This window comes from Aquila chrysaetos, chromosome Z (genome assembly GCF_900496995.4).
Source record: "Aquila chrysaetos chrysaetos chromosome Z, bAquChr1.4, whole genome shotgun sequence".
In the NCBI taxonomy this organism is placed as follows: Eukaryota; Metazoa; Chordata; class Aves; order Accipitriformes; family Accipitridae; genus Aquila; species Aquila chrysaetos.
The window spans coordinates 7,675,238-7,697,966 of record NC_044030.1 but is presented as its reverse complement, the minus strand read 5'-3'; the positions used below and the strand labels follow the sequence as shown (position 1 = coordinate 7,697,966).

The following is a 22,729-nucleotide window of genomic DNA, read 5'->3' as shown; positions in this document are numbered from 1 at the left end:
CTGCCCTTCAAGGTGGCAGGTCTTTCCCTTCCCTTATTATTACTCTGCCAGAGTGGATTTTTTTTGAAGCACGAAGTGACCGAAGACCATACACCACATCAAACTGCATTAAAGGTCAACAGGACTTGTTATCTTGAAGGATATGCCACTTTGGAAAAGCTTCTTTTCCTCAGCTTTTAAGAACTGACATGTAGCTTCCGGAATAAGAAGAATCTCCAGATTAGTGCAACTCAGCCTTCTTTAAACCAAGTTCTACATAACATTTTTTGAAGACATCTCTTGCCTGTTTTGTAGAGCACTACCATACCAGCTGTCACTTTCAGTCAAATGACCACTGAAAGTTTAAACTACCTTGAGCATATACTAACTTTCCCAGATTTGTTTGCTTTACTCTGAAGGAATGGGTGTACAGGTTCTTATCGTGACACGTAACTTGTGGATGCCCCTCTAAGCAGGTCTTTAAGGGAAGCACTGTTTTTCTGACACAAGCTAAGCTGCTATGGCTTTTTTTTTTTTTTTTTTTTTTTTTTTTTTTAGGGGAAGAGTCAGTTTTTCCTCTTGGAACAGCCTGTAATGGGCAGTAGTGAACCTTACTACCTCAGCCAGTACAAAGGACACCTTGATTTATTTGTCCAGTTGCCATCCTAGAAAATATAAGTTCATGATGTTAAATAATCATTTCACTTCTGACTACACTGGCTCTCTAAAAATCTCATAATTGGAGCAGTAAGGTTAATGACAAGTGACATCACAGCAAATAATCCAACACCAGTATTCCAACTGCTCCTAGTGCTTCATGAACTGCTTTCAGGGAAACACATGCTGACATCTCCATGTCAAAGGAAAAGGAAAAGGAAAGGAAAGCCCACCCATCTCATGAGATTTGATTCCTACAGACTTCTCTATTAACTCTATTTCTCATCTTCATTAAGGGTTCGTAAAAATAACGTTATTCACTGAACACTTCAGAATTTCATCTACAGACAGTGGAGATTGCACAAGACAGATATATACAGGTGCAAAAATCTGCAAAAAGCAGATTCTTCTTCCCTGTCCATCAACTAACTACAGAATTTCTAATGATGACTACCTCTACTACACCTCTCAGTTTTGGGTGACTGAAGTTAACAATGGCAAATCTCTCACTCAAAGGCAAACATTTCATTCAGAGATCTTCTCTTCTGCAAGGAGATGCATTTCAGTGCCCTGTTCAGTCCTTGCTTTCCCAGCAAGGTTATAGTGGCTTGCTGTGTGAGATGCAGTGTGCTGGGTCGGACCACATAATCTCATGTATGCATTCATCCTACTCCTGAGGATGAGAGCTGACCTTTGTAGTAGGTTTGATTCTGGGGAAGGTGAGCAGCTCTCCTTTGTCATTTACAGTGTTAAAAATGAGAAACGCGCTGTTAATATGCCGTGCTTGGTCTTTGATCCATTCTTCACAGTTATAAGCCTCAACACGGACACCAACCTCCACACTGAAATAGAAGTTTAAATTAATTATTGAACTACTACAAGTGATGCAGGAGCAGCCCTGAGACATACTAAAAAGGGCAGCTGTACACCTTCCTGTGTGCAGGAAGCCTGACTCAAATACCTTCTGTAGCATACAAAATAAATTACTCAGTCTGAACAGACACATTTCAGAAATAAAATAGAAGGTGGCACTAGCTAAATAGCATTAATAAAAAGAGCTGAAATTGAGCTAAATAGCAAAATATGAACACCAGTAAGCATACTGTGAGAACAGACAGCAAAAGTGAAAAGATGATACTGTTTTGACATTCAGCAGAAGCATAGTATGAAGGTAATTCATGCCCTGCTAGCATTCTGCAGGGATCAAATATACCTACAGAGAAAACAGCCATAGAACAGCAATGCCAGGATAACATTTCTCACATGTACAGAATTTGGAGGAAGAATTACTTTAGCTTCTGCCTTCTTGTGGCTTGTCTTGCTACACCTCTTGAAACTTCTGGACATGTCCTCCTGTTGGAACAGGGCTCCACATAAATTGTGTCACATCCCTGGCATAACCAGAGCATCTGTTGGCCGAAAGAGCTATTCCTGTAGATGGCAAAACAGCCTAGCAGAGAGGTGCTATCCCTTTGCTAAAGGTCATAGGAGAGTTGTTCTCTCTGAGGCAAACACAACAGTAGCCCTAAAACTGCAGAGGAGATAGCGCATGCATAGCAGAGAGAAAGAGAGAGTAACCATTAGCAAGCAGGATCTGTGCAAGATTGGACAACAGCCACACCACTAAATTCCAGGACCAGGCATTCAGTGTGCCAAAATCTATGTTTCATGCTTACGGTGATCATATACTCAACTAAAGATAAAATTTCAGCCTGGGCTGCAGCCATTTATTCCAAACTGCAACTGGCAAAGCCTCACCTCTGCATACACCCAAACCAACACTGGGAAGAAATAAACAAAACAAAATATGAATTTTGCCATTAACCAGCAATAAATAGAACCCAGATCTGTCAATGGATGCCAGGACAGGAAGAACCTGGCAGCAAGCTGGAGTAGTCTGAAGAATCAAAGCTGTGGGACCAACTCATCCGTTGAAAATCCCTGAATTTCCAAGTGATATTTATGGTCTGAGTTTGCAGGATTGGGATTTGGTTACAAACTATCTTTAAATTGAGAGTGAAAGTCAGAGAATAAATTTTCAAAAACTTTCACTGAGAAAAATAAAAAAAAAGCATATGTAGACAGATAGTTATAGATACAGATACAGGTATATCCCTCAAAGCTCCAGCTGAAAAATAATTCATTCAATAATGCAAATCCTACCGATAGCTGAAACCGGAAACATGCAGTTAGGCTGTTGCTGGAGAAGTCAAGGAAGACAAGCAGATGAGGAGCTTTACCTAGTCTGAAACGTATTGTTCACAATTGCATTGAAGACAAGGCGGTCACCCACGACGGATGGTCCCCAGAATTTAAACATATTGACTGACTTCAAGACAGGATATGAATGACAAAGGCGGCTGAAAAAGAAAGCAAGAGAGACAGAGCAAAACATACAGTCGAGTTAAAGAACCTCCTTTGTTAGGTTTGAAGTGGGTAGTGATTAGAGCAACAAGGCTTGCACAACCTAGAAAATAACTATATTACACTAATTTATTCCATAACCCACTGAAATACAGTTAACATGTTCAGCTACAAGAGCATATAATTTGAGCTTCAAACATAATAATACCACTTATGTCATGCTGTTTCATTTTCAACACACTCTACAAACATGGACTAATTAATTCTCACTGCTTGATATTACCTTCTTTTGGAGCCAGACCATGAATCCCTTACCTACAGAGTAAACACTTACTTCACAGAGTTTCATTAATTTCTATACGAGTGCATGGGGAGTAGGATATTGCTCAGCATGTAAAAATGCCAGATCATAAAGCCTTTAAACAATTAAAAGAAACCTGAGCAGAAAGGTTGAGCACCAGAAACAGCGTTCAAGCAAAGCAATGTCAATCTACCTATTCTTTTTAATATTGGTACTTTTTTGCTTGTTTGTCAGATGTTTTCTGCTAGTATTATATGAAATAAGAATAAAAAACTACTCATATAACTGTCAAATGCATAGTTGGTTTTGTGGTTTTTTTAATATGGTATTGTTTACTATATTAGGTGCAGTTCGTTACTGGTGCTGAGCTGGGAAACTCATCAATTCAGAAACACAGAACTGTTGGCTAAATTTCAAAAGTGGAGGGCCCAAAAGTATGTTACAAACACACAAAGCTTAGTAACTCTGTTCCCTTTGTCCTTCCAATTGCATAGTGCATCCACTCACCTGTCTTTTCTTATTTCAGAACTGATCCTGTACTGTGCTCAATTACACGTAGTTAGGTTCAGCTGGGTTGTCCTACTGGATCTCTTTGAACTGCTTGTGAAATAGCCTGTAGCCACCCTGGTAAAACTTTGCTGGTGTAGTACAGAATATGGTCTGTGCCAGCCAAGTATGCTTTCCATGAGCAGACTAGCAAAGCTGCTCTTTGGACCAGTACAGTGGACAAACAGATACGCATCTGATCAAACCCAGCTACACTGCTAAAGGAAAAGTTTTGCAATATTGTGTTATCTACACTAGGGAATTCTAGTCACTTCTCTGACCCTCACAGATGTTCCAGAAAAAAATCTGCTGTACAGATACAGCTTAAGGCTTTGTGGAATTGGGATCTAGCTTGCAAGCCTTCCGGAGTGGGCAAAAATTAGGTTTCTTCAGCAGTTCTAAATGTAGTGAAAGCCCCACTCTTTACTGGGATCTCTGTGCACCACATGAATAGGGAACAATATATAATAACGCCATTTATTTTTAGACTTTGAAAAAACAAGCTCTATCCTCATGCATGTATGCAAAACTCCTCAATAAGAATCCCATATGCACATCTGAGAATAGATTTTTCATTGCGCAGTTTTTAAACTTGAAAACACAATTTTGTAGCATTCCTAGCTTTTAACTCAACTGCACTCTGCAAACTAATGTATCAGTATTGTTAAATACACACAATTATCTGTAGGTAATTAATTGACTAGGACATCTTTTTAAGAGACTAATACATTCAAATGACTTTGTAATTTCATTAAGAATAATTTGCTCTTCTGATTTAAAATGCTAAATGGTGATCTTATTTACAATGTTCACTATAAAGATGCAAACACAATATTATAGAAAATAAGAGAGGGAACAAACCAGAAATTTGGCCTAAATATTCCATTTTTCCTGGAAAACTATGCCCTCAACTCTTTTACTGCAAGTGTAAGAAATAAGAATGTTCAGATCCAGTTCAAACTAATATTACTAATGTTCAAATGGCTATATTGCTAGCTGCAAGATTTTAATTTACTGTCCAGCCAAAAAAGTGGGGGAGAAGGGAGAGGAGAGAAGCGGGGTGAATAACCTTTAAAATGCCCTTAGAAATTTATTTGTCAAGGTTTAGCCCTCCTCATCCATTCTTCCATCAGAGTTTGTGGCCATAGCAACTCTTAACTGGCACCTTCAAAGGTCAGGACTAATTATGAGTGGCCTCACAAAAGGTCTGTAGCGAGACTAGCTATTTCTCAAGCATAAACTGCAAAATCTCTGTTTTCAACAAGCCTCTGTCACCAGCTATTATTCCTGAAATTTTCAACATGACAAATCACGTTTGACATTCATTAGTGCAAAGAAAATTTCTTCAGTACTTGGTTGGCTGATGTTTTCCTTCTCTTTTTTTTAAAGCTAAATGTGACTCTCACTAGGTAAAATATATCAAATGAAAACAGGTAAATATTATGGCAAAATCTGAAACAGTCCCTTTAGAGCCAATGAAATTACACACTGGGGTAAGGTCAGTGTGTTCTAATGTTACTAAAACAAGCTGTTTCTACAACCACTACAGAAAATCTGTTGTTATCAGTACAGCTACTGGCTACAAATCAAAACTATATGAATAATGAATGGGGAAGTCATTTAATTATTAAAGTTAAAAAGCAAAAACATATCTAATATCCCTGCATTGAATTAGGTCACTTGGTATGCAAGGAGAATTCAAACTGAAACTCAAGAGCTGCTTACAAAGAAGCTTTGTACAGTGTCCAAGAACAAGGAGGGAGAAAAACAACGGTTTGATTTCAGGGGAAGAGAAATTAAATGATTATATGTCTAGGCCATACCAACAAGCAACACTAGGCAGTGTCACAAAAATACTTCGCACTTACTACCTGAAGATGTCAGAGCCCTTTATACTGCTAAAAATATTACAACCTATAGGACATAGGACTCAAGAGAGACTGAAAGGTTAAGTGACTTGCTGAAGGTTATCCATCCATTCTGTGTGCTCACCAACAAAACAGAACCTGTTTCTTTTGATTCTTCTTCTCTGACTTAGTCTTTCTTCTGGCATAAGGATCTGCAGACTAACATTTAGAAGGCTGTTCATTTTTGGATATCAGTTGATACAGGGTCAGTACTGGTTTTATCCCAACTTCACAAGTAACTCTTCTATTAAAATGCTGCACCAACCACAAGGACGCCAAGTTTCTATTTCTATGTCCAATGATGACTTTCTGCAGAGATTCTCAGGAAGATAATATAGCCTCTTTTGCCTTAGGGTCTGCATGTGTAACAGAAGAATAATATTTGACTCCCACAGTGGTGTGGCATGCTGTGGGAACTATACCACATAACTAGTTCAAAGGCCTCCTGCAATCTGAGGCGGAAGAAAAGTCACAAAGGGTTAGGTCTGTATTTTTCATAAAATAAATCCCTGTCACACCCTTAATATTAAAATCACATCCATTTAGAACCATATGCAAAGACTATAAGGGAGAGAAGTACCTTGCTGAAATACTTGCCACTGTCTCCATCCAAGCCATGATCTGGCCACCAAAAGTGTTTCCATGATGGTTTGCGTGAGGAGGCTGGACAAGCTCAATACTCTGTACATGAGTAAGGTCAGTTGAAACTGCATCTTCCTCTTCAAAAGTATCTGAAATACGGCAGCAATGTATTAATGAATTATTTCAGCTAGTAACTGACAGCCAAGAAGAAAATACCCCCAGTTACTGAAGCATGCAATTTGCTTCAGATTAAATGAAAAGAAATAAAAAAAGAAAGACACAGAAGACCTCTGTTCTTTGCAAGGGAAGCAAGAGGCTGAAGATTTGCTCTGTTCTTCCAAGAGACATAAGAGGTGGGGGATGGTGCACCCCATAGTCTATCACAGCACAGTGATTCTTCTCAGCCCTCGCTATATCCCTTAAAGAAGCTGTGTCAGAAGCAGTTACTGTGAAACTTGGCTAGCTGTGAATGCAGGCCGCCAACAACCTCAGCATGTGCTTGCAATTATTCATGGTTGCTATGCATGACCTCTAACGGATGTGTCAGAGCAGTCTATCACTTATTCAAATGCCTTTCATAGACTTTGAGCACCATGTATGATGGGCACCTGTGCAAATGTGTCTAATTAAGGTTAGAGTATGACATGATTATTTCACAACCTGTTACAAATCTTGTGATTACCAGAGACAATATAGAACACAAAACCCAGAAATATGGATCTGAATCAGTAACCGACTTCCATTATCTGAGCATTTCCAATTCCAGTTTCAAATGTTTAGCCACACATCCTCACTCTAATCTTTGGTTTTTTCAGTTACATTTTGCAAGAACAGATTCAGGCTTGAGATGATGTCAGTCATTTTAAAAGTGCGTATCTGTGCTAGAAGCTACTTGACCTGAATTGTACTTTTGACTTTTGCCATAATTAACTAACTTTATGATTATATAAATGTGTGGACACATTTGACTAACTTGCACTTTGGACCTACTTAAGTTGTTGCATAAGAACCACTCAGAAGACAAACTTCACTTTCTGGATATGACTTATACCTATTTTGCTACCTTTACACGCAGTATGTTCTTCTCTCTTCCCCTGTTTTGCTTGTTCTCTCTCCTTAAGGACGTGAATTAGTGCTAACAATGATAAGATCCTTTGAGGAAATTTCCAGGCAAGGAAGTGGAAACCAAAATCATCAACCTCTGATTTGTCTTTCATGGTATTAAGCTGTCTCCCATGAGGCAGTTACCATGAAGACATATAACTTGTTTGCTTGTAGCAAACAAGTCCCTTCAGTTCTACACAGTCTTATTAAATTATTAAGACTAGAATTTATATTTACAACAGGTTTTATCTTTCCTCAGTAAAACCACATAATGTTTGTTGTTTATACAGAGTTACAGCTCAGATTTTCCAAATATCAGCATATTTCTTAACTGTTGTGAATAATTTCTTTTGCAGGGCAACAAAACAACTTTTGAGCACAACTGTCTTTGAGAACAGACATTACTATCAGAAATAAAGATGAACCTGTTTCTTGGCTCAAATTTTCCAATTTCGTCATGAGAGGTTTAAATTTTTTTTTTACCCGTTTTGACCTCCATGTAATGAAGTTTCCCTGTTTGTTGAGAATGATCTTATGACATAAATAGTTCTTAGTGCTTTCTTGCAAAGACACGGCCATAAGCTTGAGTGAATTTTATCCTTCTATCTACACTACAGCTAGTGTCACAGGACTTTATTACCATATTGTAAAGTCCTGTGTGAACACTTAAACCTTACATATAACCTACATGAAGATCTGCATTTCACATCTATTTAATGCATGCTTCGCCTTCAATCCTGCATTTTTAAATCTGGAATTTCTGGAAGACAAAGAAATAACACTCTATTAGAATAACTGTTCTACACACCCTCACAAATCTGGCACACACTTTTCTACATGATACCACCACCTCAAGGAGCTCTACTCAGATATTTTGTCCGCTTTTTTCCTCCCTTCCAGCTGCCCATAAGTCATTTGTTCTGTCTTCTATGCTGACCACAATAATCACCTTCCTTATTACTCTCCTGCATTAGGTTCTGAAAGACCTGTTCATAGCCCAGTCGAATTCTCCTTCTCTCAATAGCCAGGGTGTGCTCCAGGTGATCTTCTGTAGACAGAAGGTTTACAGGTTCTAGTTCAATCTATGCAAATGAAGGAAAAAAAAAACCAGTTCTGAATGCCATAACCATAACAAAGTGCACTTTGAACTTAAAATGGCATCAGCATTTTCTACAACCTTTTGCTATCAACTGTCCAAGATGACAAGTTCTATTAATACAAACAAGTGCAGCATTAAAGTTCAAGAGATTCTGCATTATCCTTTCAGAATCATTTGTTAAAACTCAATGACAAAGTGCTTTTAGCTTTTAAATACAAACGTCCATGAGATCACACTCAGTTTAAGACAGTTCTCATTTAAAAAAGAAAAAAGAAGAAAAATAGAAAGAAGAAAAAAAAGAAAAAATAAGATCTCAATATGAAGGTTTGAGTATTGAATTTTTGTATCAGAAAAATAATCCAGTCACATTGATCAGTGGTGTAGTCTATGGGAAAGTGTACCCCAGAGCCCACTCCCACTAACTACACAAATAGCTCGCTCCCTCTTTCACAACTCACTCCGTACTCCCATATCCTATTCCATGTATCTGAGGACCCATTTGCAAAGAAGCCCTGGTCTTCTGAGCTGGAGAAACACGTGAACACCCAGCACTTGGTGCAGCTTCAGACTCTATACATTTATGCCCAAAATGCTACTTGTGCCCAGACACACATGCTTCTCTTGCCAAGATGAGACATTCTTCCCCCTCAAGTGCAAATTCCTATGTATGTCAGTTCAATGATAAACTGAATCCAAACCTGTAGTGGCATAAGAAAATTATTACATTTAGATAAATACTGCAGAGGTGCCACTGAACAGTCACTTGTGTGATTTGTCTACCAGGTCTAGCCTCAGAAACCTTAAAATAATGCACAAGCACTGCAACACGGACAAATTCAACATTTTGTGTCCTGCAGTGGTGCTGCTAATATTTCTCAGTCTTTGAGTCTTCACTCAAACCCTCTTGCAGTTTCCTTGCCTCCTTTCTGGCCCTCCTCAAGAGCTTCCTAGCTTTTTGCAGATGGCCCAGATAAAAGATTGAGACGGTAAGTGCATACTGTTGTTCTCTGCACAACTTTAGCAACAGTTGTTCAGAAAAGTGGATTTGAAAAAATGTTCTTTAGTTTATCCAAGACTTTAAATTGTGATGGAATTTGTACTGAAGTCTCAAACTCCCTCTGGGGCACTCCTGTCTTAAGCCTAATCTTAGTTAATCATCACCAATTTAATCCTGAATTAACCTCCCTGGAAATTTGGGCAAAAGGTAAATGGGTTGATGCCATGGATAAGCTATCAAAGCAATAATAAACAAACCTTACTTTATACTGCTTTAGTGCTTTCAGGGTAATCAATTCAGCCAATAACCTTTCAGAGATAAGCTGGGCTTTAGTTTTGGTAAAACTGTTCCAATCCGTTTCTTCTGCAAACTGTAATATATCATTGCAAAAGGGAAAGCAGAAATGATTGGATATATTAATTGCTCATGCGATGACTGCTCTCTGCCAACCTGCGGTGGATGTTAAAAAGGCAGATGCACTGTCATAACACATTCAATGAGACAGGTAAGTCAGATATATGATTCTAGTCACTCATGTTCATTAAAGTCGAATACTACATATAAAGGGAGTTTATTAAGAGGATCTGAGGAATATTTGGCCTTTCTCATATGAAAACTTTAAAAGAACTGTGCCTGTCTGGCACAGCAATGTGAAAGCCAAACAGTACCGTGACTGATTTCTAATACCTCTGGGGAGCCAAACACTGAGGAGAAAAAACATTGGCATGAAAACTCATTAACATAAATGGCAAAGAATTAATTTAGATTGGAAGCTAGCTTAAAAATAATGTCTTCTATCTGAACAGTGATGTCTGAACAATCTCCTCAAAAGGGGGGAGTGAAGGATAAAGAAACCCCACGCCCGACACCCTTGCAGATTTCAAGATGTATATAGGTCAGTTTCTGAAAAGGAGAGCGAAGGTGCAGACTCACAGGGATCTCTCTTCCAGTGCTTGCCTCTGTCAATATTGCAGCCCTTACAAAGACACCAGTTCTATTCCTAGCAAATGTGGAAGAGGAAGTGGAAACAATAAAAAAAGCCTAACAATTTCAGAGCAGAGATGTGGAAAAAAGAAGTACCTCCATAACATCTGGACTTCATGCCGTTTTCCTATTATTGATCAGAATAAAGAGGTGTGAGCATTTTCCTGTGTTTCACAACCAGAAAAGTTGGGTTATTTCACAGAAATTCAGTCCCAGTAACTTCAAGCATAAAAGAAAACAGAAAGAATACCTTTCCACCACCAACTGGTTTGGCTACATATGTTGCATATGCCACACTCACAATTTTTTCAACATTAGTCAAAACATCCTGTACTGTAACCTTGATGCCAACCTACAAGGAAGGAGGTAGTGGAGGAAGGAGACAAAAAAGGTATTTACATCATTGTCAGTTGAGTTGAGACAAAATGGTGCAGTGTTTATCAAATTAATCATGCCCAGTGTCTTAAACCTAAAAGAAAAAAGGTAAAAAAACAGCTCTTGCTATCACTGATACATCTCTGAACACATAAGAACATCACAATATTTGCTGAGCTCTGAAAATCTTTCTAGTACAACAACTGTGTATGTATGTTTAGCATCACTTGGAGGGTAAAACTAAAAATAGGAAAGACACTTAGATTTAGTTTTATGGCTATCTCTTTGCATTTACTTTTGTGCCATTTGGAGTCCCCATCTGAATCTTTCTGAAGATCTGTATGAGCAAAAAAGTCTATATGAATGTATAAAACACAATGAAACACTTGAAGGTGAAACACTGTATTTGATCTTCTAAGACAGGCCTGACATACATCAAAGTTTCTGATTTCTTTCTCATTTTTAAAACCTTCTGGAATACATTGTCCGTGAGATGCATCACTTTCATTAATATTAATGAGAATTGGGCTTGGCCACAATGCAGAGAAAAGTACCCTTAAGGTTCAATTCTTATTTCAAGTACGTGATTGGGCAATGCATTGCATACTTGTTACAATATGAAGAGTAAGAACATGCATACACCTGAGATAAATATTTTTGTATTTCAAAATACAGAAGTCTCAAAAATACTTAGAACTCTACCTATTCAGTGGATCCTAGTCTAATCCAAAGACTGCTTAGAGGTCAATAGCTTTGGACTGGACCAACACCACCTATCCCATCCTGTCCGTGACAACTGCCAAAGATTTTAAGGCTTCAGGATCCAGTTTCTACTTTGACATGGATTATTTTACAGGAAACATGCAAATATAATAGTTATTAGGAAACCAGAGTTCCATTAGGCAGTGTTACTGTTTAGATATCTGCACATAGCTCCTTCTGAAACAAGTAAGACTGGACCCATGTTGCATTCCTCTACTCCTCCCACCTCTCCTCTTTAAATAGCATTAGGAATAAGAGTGATGATCTCTTACCTCCATACTGGTTTTGAATGCTCTGTTCACCTTTGCTTTGATGCTAATAATTTGTCCAACCCTGTTAAGAAGAATAACATCTTATGGTATGTAATCATGCAGCTTAATAAGGGCTTGAACCTGCCTCTCTAGGTATCGTTAATAGTAGTGAAGCAAATCTCATTAATCAGTCTGTGTCTTCCATGCTGTACTGAAAATGCACTGAAAAGGGTTTAGCACTGTCATGCATCAGTCAGACTTCATTCATGCGCAATAACTATTTTAGTCACTCAGAAAACCGCATAAGCTTGATACTAGCATTCCTTCTCCTTGCTGATGTCTGTATGACGTCAGGTGTGCTCCAGGCCCCAGGTCCCCCAAGAAATTTTGGCCTAGGTTCTGCTTTTGTTCAAAGGCACATCTTGCTGTGAGTTACACCAAATCACTGAGTATATCTAGCTGCAAAACCACACAAGATATACTCCACGTCATTTCTCTAGCATACAGAAACATGCACGTGAGGAAATAATCCCAGGACAAAAAGTGCTCTTTGACAACCTTGAAGGATGGGGAAAGAGTTCACTTTCCAAGTTTTGGCCAAGAACAGGGCTGCAGCATGCTGCTTCTGTCCTAACAGCATACCTCTGAACAACTGCTCTTCCCCATTTACCTACATAGAATACTGAAACAGAATTATATATTTTTACCTACATAGAATAAAATTTAAATAAGAAAATAATTTCTTTCCTTCTGGAATTTCTAAAGTACCTGTTACATGTTGACAACAAGAGTAACCCTTGTTTTCAAACCCCTAATACCCTAACACAAGGCAATGCTGAAAGGGTGGAAAGAAGGCAGTTTTACCTAAAAGTGTCTTACTGAGCAGAGCAGTAAAAGGACATGATGTGCATGGTAAGTCGGAACCACAGCCAAAATAACTGGGCATCAGGCCACTGTCTTCAGTGAATTGAGACTAACCTACAACTGCTAAAGATCAGTCCCAGAGCAGGCAAAGTGCAGCTAGCTACATCTGAGACAGCAAAATATAACTCAGCCCACTTGAGTACCTATGAAATAGGCATTTACATCTAATGATTTGGCACAGTTATGACCCCAGTTTATAAAAAAAAATTCCTTTATCATTTCTTCATTATTTAATGAATAGGGCTTTGACATTTAAAGGTAAGGCTTTTCTTTAATTGCTTTTCTCAATGCCAGAACTTCAAATGAATTGTTACCAAACACTAGAATGGGGAACAGGAAACCTCCTCCTTTACAGTACCAGAAAGGAACAACCAACTACACAGAAACCTTCCCTTTCTTGTTCACATTCAAGAACACAAGTGGAAGCCTTTGAGCAGATGGGGGAGAAATGGTTAGAAGAAAGAATTAAGACCATCTGCAGATACACAGCGCTCATTAGCTTTTGAAGAACATATTCAGAAGCAGTTTTTCCATCATTCATTGCGAAGAAAAAGCACAATCATTAATGCAATAGTTCTAAACTGCACAGCTAAGGGAACCACCAGCTCATATACAAAAATGAGAATGTGTTCAGAACAATAACACAATATTTATATTTAAGCTTGGAAAAGAAGTTAACATTACAGTCTTGTGAAAAGGCTTAAAAAGCTTAGAGACAGAACTCAGTCAACACCTGAGTTGAAACACCTCTGAAGACTCTGTATTTCTGTATCTATGACTCTGTCATAACACTCCCAAGAGGATTACAATAACACAGCAGTAGAGGTAATGACAAGTACAAGGTGAAAAAAGACAATACATTCATTAGATATACTCTATGGTTGAACATGACACATGCTGACAGTGAGCGTGAGGCTTTCCTTAAAAGAGGGAGAGTTCAGAGTCTCTACAGATGCTTGTAGAGGACGTCATGGTCCCTGCCAAGAACATCACAAGGCTGGATTGTCCATGAGGTCCCAGCAGAGACCGCAGAGGTCTCAATCTCAGGCTTACTGGCAGGGCGCTATTCTTCTGTACAAAGATAGTTTATTTCACCTTTGTCAGTGAGACCTCCCTGGTGACCTCTCTTCCTCTGCATGAAAACGTTGCATAAGAGAGATTGAGAGAGTTAAGTCTGGGTCTGTCCGCCTTTGAGGAAACTGCAGGGTGGGAACAACAGAACACAGCTGGACATGATCTCACTCAGCCTGAGAAGCCAGTCCTGCAGTAAGGCAGGTTTGGACTTCACAGACAGTAGATTCCCTAACTGACATCTCCACCGGTGCTCCAAGCAGTCTATGCAGCTGGACTCACATTTCATTGCAGAAAAGCCTAGTCCCCTGGGGTCCACAGCCATATCAGAAAACAAAGATGTCAGACTGAGATGGTCAGACGGTATGATAGGGAAAAGTCTTTTCATATACTTCCAGGAGCTGTTTCAAAATGAAATGTTTTACATTGTATCACGTATTCTGACTTCGGTCAAACTCATTTATTTAAGCCAAGAGAGCTGACCAGCTTGGGCACTTAGATAGATAGGTAAGAGCAGAAGTCACAGAACACCACACTTTCACTTGTAACTGGCAGAAAGCTTTTGAAATATATCAGATGAACTGAATATGATTCACAGATGGAGCACTAACAAAATTGAAATAAATGTAATTTAAAATAGGATGTTCTTACTACCACTGAACTGCTGCATATTAAAAGACAAAGAAGAAGGATTTATTTGTAATCATGCCATAAAACTGAGTTTTGCAATATACAGATTTTTTGAAATCTCTGTTTCCATGTCAACTGAAAAGAAATATGCACAGAAGACTTAATCCTTAAAGAACAGTTGGGAACCTGAGTTAGGTAAATGAAACCTTACAGCAGGTAACTTACAAAACACCTTTTTAATTTACTAGAGTGAGAATACAAGAGCTCTCTTATTTATGCAAGATATTTGTATAATCAACAAGTTCTGGCAAAATTTAGGAAATTACACAGTAAGCTACAAACAGGATGTTAGGGATGACCTGAGGCTGAAAAATAATTACTGAAACCACTTCACAGTTACTACGCTTGTACTCTATATTCTTTTTTAAAAATGAAACATTGGCACCACAAGTGGAAGGAGAACTAGAAACAGAAACAAATTTGGAAGGAAAAGTATTTTCATTATATTTTAGCAGCTCTGTTCTGCTCTCAGAAACAAGAGAGAAAATTGCTCTGAAGCTACTGAAGTCCGAAATATTATGCCTGAAAGGAAAACATTACCCTGACTTAATTGGTAGGACTCTTTGTTTAGAGTTTTCACAGACTGTTTTTTTTCCTAAGGACAAAATTAAAAACAGAACAATTACAGGCAGGACAAACACTTTAAAACTAATTTTGTAAAACAGACAAAGAAATTTTCTTGAGTTCTAGATTCAGTATGACCATGTTCACTTCTTTGTTACTGGTTCTAGTTCTCATCCCTATGGCCACTACTCTAAAAAACTGCTGTTCAGAAGTGTGAGTGGACGCTTATTTTACACTTATGTACTGCAAACAGTTTTAAACTGACATCATCTGTACATCTGACAGGCAATGTTGCTTGGTTCACAGTCAGGACAGCTGCACATGCATTGGTCTGTGTAACCAGGTCCATCCCATCTAAACACTCCTTAATTTCCAGATTGCAAGGTGTAAAAACACACAAAAACTAAGAAGTCATGTTGTTATGTTTCTGTAAAGATATGGTTTAGGAATAAATGTGCTATTTCCTCTTACAGTGTCTTTTATCCCTTGGAAAATCATGAAAAATTGGTAAAACAAAAATTAAGTCCTGTATAATCTTGTAGACTCATTCAATATTTGGTGATCACAAATGCAAAACATTTCTGTTTTGTTACATGAACGCATTTTTTTAAAAGAGCTGAAAGAAAGAGGTGGCAAGAAATAAACTGAAAGAGCACTTGCAACAATAAAAAATTCATACAATAACTGTTATAGGTATGTATTTCTTATTCAACAGAGATAAGTAATGGCCTGCAGCGTTCACTTTAACTAGAGCCAAAGATCACTGGGCCATCAGTTTCTCACCTGGCATCTAGGTTGCCAAGTCAAAGTAACTACAATTTATTTTGCACCTGTGAAATTGATCTGTTTAATAGGTGGGTCAGGCTATCACAGATAGAAAAGAGCAATTTGGAGACTTAACCCTGTGACTCTGGGGAGTTCATTGGCCTGCTATCTCAGATTTTATAATGCCTCAGTTTAACTCTGCCAAATAAGAATCTCTAGAATGAAAACATTTGACTGTTGTTAGCTGGTTTTGTACCTGGCAGCCTCTTCAAACTGTATGTCATCCATAGATGCTGTCACGCAAGACACACCAGCATGTTTCTCAGCTTCAAAAGAGACATATGGACACACAATTACTACATTGCATTTGCAGCAAGCTATTCACCTATATACTTGTGCATGAGAGAAAGAGATGAAACACAGTAGATCCCAGTTTTTTGTGATCACCCTAATGCAAATCTGCAGTGACACCTTAGAAAAAAAAGAACCAGCTGGCACTAATGCAGGGGAAAGATGGTAAAGCCAAACAAATCCCTGCCTGGCATGTTGAGTTTATCATAGGATCATAGAATGGTTTGGGTTGGAAGGGACCTTAAAGATCATCTAGTTCCAAAGCCCCTGCCATGGGCAGGGACACCTTCCACTAGACCAGGTTGCTCAAAGCCCCATCCAACCTGGGCTTGAGCACTTCCAGGGATGGGGCATCCACAACCTCTCAGGGCAATCTGTTCCAGTGTCTCATCACCCTCACAGTGAAGAATTTCTTCCTTACATCTCTTCTAAATCTCCCCTCTTTCAGTTGAAAGCCATTACTCCTTGTCCTATCCCTACACGTCCTTGTAAAAAGTCCTTCTCCAGCTTCCTTGCAGACCCCCTTCAAGTACTGGAAGGCTGCTATAAGGTCTCCCCAGACCCTTCTCTTCTCCAGGCTGAACAACCCCAACTCTCTCAGCCTGTCTTCATAGGAGAGGTGCTCCAGCCCTCTGACAATTCTTGTGGCCCTCCTCTGGACTCGCTCCAACAGGTCCATGTCCTTCTTATGTTGGGGGTCCCGGAGCTGAACACAGTACTGCAGGTGGGGTCTCACCAGAGTGGAGTTGAGGGGCAGAATCACGTCCCTCGACCTGCTGGTCACAAAAAACTAAGCGAGGAAAGATGTTAAAAATCCTTTGTGGGTGCTGGGATTAGCCCTGTGGTGTGAATTACTGCTGCTGCCCTAAGCCTAACCAAGTAAAAGCAATTATGAAAGTGGCAGATTTGCAGCTGATGAAGATCATCACAGTTTAACTGAAGTCCACGGAGCAAGGACGAGCGGTTTTAGCAGCTGGGGCTCTATCACCTCAGAGCAGGAACTCGAGTTCAGGGGTTGCTGAGATCAGTTCAGAGTCCCTCCACAAAGAGCACTGTTAAGGGGTAAATCACTGAAGGGCTGAAATCAAATGACTCCTTCATGCTAGAATAAGTCTCAAAAAAAAAAAGGTGTGATCATATTGGGAAGTTGGTACACGCTAGGTAGTTTCTGGGTTATTGTGTGGGACAAGTTCTCCAGGAACCCAACTCTTTCTATATAAGAAGAGTGGATTACGTAAAGCTGCACCGAGCGTGGCACACACCTACGCCACGAGCACACCACGGTCACTGCGTCGCGTGGAGACGCCATCCAGACATGAGTTCCCCAAATATACCCGCTATTCTCTGCAAGGCTCATTATGGACTGCTAATGTATGCAGCCGTACTTGGAAACGGAGTTCACTGTCAGCAGAGATGGCAGAGCCTTGGGTTTTCTTGGTGCTTTAGATGTGTCTTTCACTTCCAGGAGTTAGCTGAGGAGATTTTAAAAGTTTTCGAAGCTGAGTTACACCAGACACGGAGTCCTCTGCACGCTGGCTGGATTTGCGGTTGTTTTATTCTTTTCCACCCATGCGCCAATATTCATAAATTAGCACTTTTCCTCCTTCTCGTGTTTCTCTTTTCCCCCTCCGCTGCTCCTTTTTAATTCTCCTCACCCCAAGTGCCCCTTCTTCGCTCTCCCCTGAGATGTGACGCTCCTCTCCAGCCCCACAAGCTTTCTCACTCCCTTGATGCCTGTTCCTAATCTGAACCCCCAAGTCTCTCACACTCCCGCCGGCTGAAACCTTCCCTGAAGCCCCCCACCAGCTCCCCAAGGGGCAAAGTTTCTCCTCCTCCTCCTCCCCCCCGCCTGTCACCGGCAAACGTCGGGAGGGGGCTACCGGTGTTCAGGCAAGGAGACGCTGTCCCCGCACAGCCGACGAGTTTAAGGCGCGTTTCTGAGGTGAGGGGCGTGGGGGCGGTTGCAACAGGGCGGCCCCCGGGTCGAACGGCGGCGGGGCCGCCTCTCCCCGCCGCCCTGAGGCGACGCTCGCTCTCCCGCCCGCCCTGCCCCGCGGCTGCCGCCCCTCTACCTGCCAGGCAGGCGGCGGCGTCCATCCACTTGAGGAGCTGCCCGGCGCTCAGCTCCCCGCGGTGGTCGGCGTGGGCCGGCAGGACGGCCTGGCACACGCAGACATCGCCGCCCGCCGCCGCCCCGCGCCGCTCCATGGCGCCGCCAGCGAGGAGGGCAGCGGTCGGCCGAGGCTCGCCCGGGTGCGGAGAGGCAGCGCCGGCTCGGGCCGGGCCGGCCCCCGCCCGGCCTCTCCGCTGCCCTACCGGGCTGGGGCGGGCCGGTCCCGCCCCGACGCCCGGGGCTGAGGTGGAATCGCCTCCGCTGGCGGGGGCCGGGCCGGGGCTGCGGGGAGGCGGGAAGGAGCCCGCCGCGCTGAGGGCGGGGGAGCGGGGGTGCCGGGGCGCGGTCCGAGGCGCCGCCGAGCAAACGCGGCCCCCCGGGGGGGGAGAGGACGGGTGGCCGCGGGGCCGCGGCCCGTCCTTACCGCCCTGCCGCCCCTCTCCACCGCCCCCCGGCTCCTGCCCCGGCACCTCCGAGGCCGGGCGTCCGCCGCCACAAGCCTGTGCCGCTGCCGGGTTTTGGCGCGCGCATCGCCACTGAAATATTTATAATCTGGCCCAGATTTAAACTGGCTTTTTTTTTTTTTTTTCTTTTTTTTTTGAAGTCTTTCTCTCTCGTGTTGTCACCAACTTGACAGCCCGGCAGATGGGCCCAGGGAAGACACATTCCCACCCCCAGACGCTGGTGAGCCCGGTAGGAAGGTACCGCGGCCTGGTGAACCGTCGTCACTGCTGGTACGGACATTTTGATGCCTGGCTCGGTGCTCGCGGCCCCCGTCATGTATTCCTGCAGGACTTAACAACTGGAGACCCCCCAGAGGGCTCCTCCTCTTACCTCCTCATCCTCACATGGCTGGTAAGGTACTGCAGGTTACTGCTGCTCTTGCAAACTATGAAAATATGAGAAGTCGTGAGGAAAAGTAGTGCAATTGCTTTTGAATCGGTCAGGAAGGCCACCGTTTGACTATTACCATGGTTATAACCAGCGTTATTACTATTGAAGGCTCAACCACATGAAGAGGGTGGTTTGGAGATGCTCACCGGCTGGGCTTGCCAGCTATTAAGGCAAGGCTGGTTAGTGGAGCAGACATGTTGCTTCAAAGCAGCAGAGTGTATAACCTGTAAATGGTCTTTAAGGAAAGACTGCAAAGCTTGTGTCTGACTCTGTGCTATTTTCCCCCTGCTGGGTATTGTAAATAGCATGGTTTTCAATAGAGCAGCAAGACTGTTTGTTTTCTGCAGCCTTTCCTCTTTATCATTTAGCTACAACTTGTTACCCACAATGACAGGCTTCCCATGTTTATTAAAAACATACAGAAATGAATTTATACCGTGAATGCTTGTTCATTTAAACATTGTTAAAGATCCAGCTTTAACCCATAACAGCCAGGAAAATTTGAATTTTAACCAACCTGCCTCACCAAGATAGAGTTTCTCAGTGCAGTAGGGATTTTCTTCCCACATGGTCTGTTACTATCATTGCGCTATAGCAAGATCTCTGTTTCTTTGTCACATACTCTTTTAGCAAGCAGCAGAATGGCTGTACCATCACACTAGTTACATTCCAGAGGATACTGGCTCTGAAAAATCAGCATGCTGTGCTATTCCCTAGATTTATTTCTATTCTGTTGCTTCAGAAAAAAAGTTTGTACCGATTTCTCTTTCCTTCTTTGATTGGCTTCTGTGAAGGAAAGAAACAGACTCTCTTGGAAGTGGCAGTGGCATGCCTCAGCCTTGCTACCTGAACACAGTTTGTAAACAGTATACAGCCAGTATTTTCTCCTTCCTTGTCTGCTCAATCCAGATGACAAAAACTCAGGTATCAACTTCTCACAGCATGGATCCTGGATCTCAGAAGGAAGAGTCTTTAAACAGAACTAAACATTTTTCTATTTAAAAAAAACAACTTGTGTTTTGCCTGCCTAGGCCAGTTATTTGTAAATTTGTTTTCAGGTTTACCTTGTCATGCTCATTGACCAGGCTTTCTCTAACATAATGCTTATTTGTTGTTCTTTCAGAGGTAGCTTCCACCTCCATTTAACATAGTCCCAGCGATCAGGTCTTTGGCCCATGATATAGCTGTTGTCTGCTGTGAGATTAGGAGCCACAAAGCTGTTAGTATCACAGAGAGGTAAAAGTAAAATCTAAATCTGCTCAGATCTAAAACTTTCTGAAGTCTGTAGAGGAGTACATGCTTGGGGCAAGTGGTCAGCAGACCTCTCAGGCTGTGTGGAGGAGTTTTAGAGAAACAGAAAAGGTAACTTCTCTCGTTTCTGTTGGGGTAAGGCAAAGCTGGTATTTGAAAAACACGCCTCAGCGCTGTACGCACCTTTTGATTTTTAAGGGAAGGATGTAATTCGAAATATGTCCATTAGAAGTAGGAGCTGCCCTTCAAGAACAGGAATGGCCACCCAGGATCCAAATAAGCAATGCACATGGATTCCACTGCTATGGACACTTGGCAGACACACCTGGACAGTGAGGTGAGGGAACTCACAGCCTAAAATGCCCTTTTCCCAAATAAGCCTCTGCTTTTGTAAGCTGCATTTCTCCTGCTCTCCAGCTCCTCTTATTGGACCCTGTTGCTGAGGTAAGACTCGAATGTTTGTCTTCCAGTTGGCTTCAGCAACTCCTTCCTCTGCAGTCCCTTATACTCCTTTAGCTTCTTACACAGTCTCCATTGGAGTAAATGAGTATTTTATAGCCTTCAGTGTATTTGACCTCACAAAATACCTGCAAGGTCAGTATTGTTTTCCTTTCACAGCTGAAACACTAGAGAAATTAAGTTACTGGCCCAAGTTCACAGAGGAGATCTGTGCTTTTCAATGGTTTCCCAGCTAAAAAGTACCTCTTGTGGCACAGTAGCCTATACCGGCACCTCTGGCATCACCACCAGATGAAGGTAGCTGGACCAACACTGTGTGGCTAAGGCAGTCTCTCGGAAGGATCTTTGTGGACCATCAGCTTTCTCATTATCGATGCCCACTGTGGCAAGGAACAAATGGTCAAATGCAGATGGAGGATGCCTTACATCCAAACCCATACACCACTCAGTCACCGACTTTGGTGAAATTGTTCTTTTGAAATGAGAACTGCTGGTGAATTAAGAGTACACTCAACTTTAAAAGTTTGGTTAACTGACTAAGAAATTGACTTCCCTTCAGAACTGTTGCTTGCTGATGCAGTTTCTAAAAGTTTTTGTCAATAAATGATTTGCACTTAATGGCTTGAGGCTTGTCCTGCTGAAGTGAAATAGTAAAAACAACAACAGGTGCAGTACTGTTTTAAATACATTTACAAAGAAAAAACAGAATGGATATTAGGTTATCATCTCCTAATAACATGCATTTGTAATTGAAGCAATGTAACTGAAAAAGCTTTGTGCAGCACAATAGCGTGTCTCACGAGCACTGTGAAGAACAGTGCAATTGCACAGTACAATGCCTATAGAGGAGTTGTGCCAGAAGAGGTGAGGCATTTTATTAATAAAAGATGAGCTCAGTATTAGATGTGAATAAATCTTCTGTAAAGTAAAGCCATTAGAGCTAGCAAGAAGTACTATTCAATCATACGGCACATAGACAGCTAGCAGCCCACTCAACTAATAGCGTAACTGCTCCAGACCTGCATTTCATCCAAGTTAGAATTTATTTTGAGAAATGGTATAGAACAACAGGGTAGCAAAGGAGGTCTGACGAAGAACCAAAATTCCACAGAAGCCTGTCACCTAGAATTGGTTTTTGGCTTTCTACCAAAATTCCTTCTGTATTTAAGCAGATGTATGCACAACTGGAGAGCGTTAGCAATTCTTGGAAAATAACAGACTAATGTGATAGTCGTGACATCATTAACACCTTCACAAATCTCTTCTTACCAATGGAGTCAGCAGCTGTAGGACACACCTCCAAAATAGATCTTTTTGGTAATGTTTTAAATACATATGTCAGTTACTGCAGTAAATCAACTACAATATACAGCTGTGCATCTCTGTAGACTGCATACTTCTATATTCTTAAGACAAATGTATTACTGCCTGAAGTTATAAATGTTTTAAGAGATTCATAGGTTTCTTTCATAACCCCAGTTATTAATGAAAAAAGGGGTTTTTTTTGACACAGCTTGTGAAAATACAACTACTTCTTGTAAAATGAAACTTTATTCTAAAATGTATCCAAAATTGCAAGACACAAGCACCATTAAACAGATAAATAGACATATATTTATGTACAGAGAGCATCAAAACACAAAACAATTGTTAATATAATTCTTATACCATTTTAATGAGTATCCATCAATAAAACTTTACAATTTAAAGAAGACTTTTCAGTTGCAAAACAGTTGTAA

At 41.1% G+C, this 22,729-nt stretch overlaps 1 protein-coding gene across 2 annotated transcripts in view; it reads right to left on the bottom strand.

Annotated features, from left to right (window-relative positions):
* The window catches only part of ACOT12 (acyl-CoA thioesterase 12), a 33,652-nt gene extending 14,856 nt beyond the window's left edge, over positions 1 to 18,796 (bottom strand). The window contains exons 1-8 of one of the 2 annotated variants that reach the window (XM_030004407.2): positions 18,346 to 18,796; positions 16,179 to 16,248; positions 11,930 to 11,990; positions 10,771 to 10,872; positions 8,390 to 8,522; positions 6,335 to 6,485; positions 2,877 to 2,996; positions 1,328 to 1,478 (exon numbers count right to left, since the gene is read on the bottom strand). In XM_030004407.2, the coding sequence (XP_029860267.1) occupies positions 1,328 to 1,478; positions 2,877 to 2,996; positions 6,335 to 6,485; positions 8,390 to 8,522; positions 10,771 to 10,872; positions 11,930 to 11,990; positions 16,179 to 16,248; positions 18,346 to 18,481 (924 nt within the window). In that variant the 5' untranslated portion in view covers positions 18,482 to 18,796. Of the gene's footprint in view, positions 1 to 1,327; positions 1,479 to 2,876; positions 2,997 to 6,334; positions 6,486 to 8,389; positions 8,523 to 10,770; positions 10,873 to 10,919; positions 10,989 to 11,929; positions 11,991 to 16,178; positions 16,249 to 18,345 lie in introns of those variants that run through there. The other variant, XM_030004408.1, reaches the window with a different exon arrangement.
* Between the last annotated feature and the right edge of the window lie 3,933 nt (positions 18,797 to 22,729).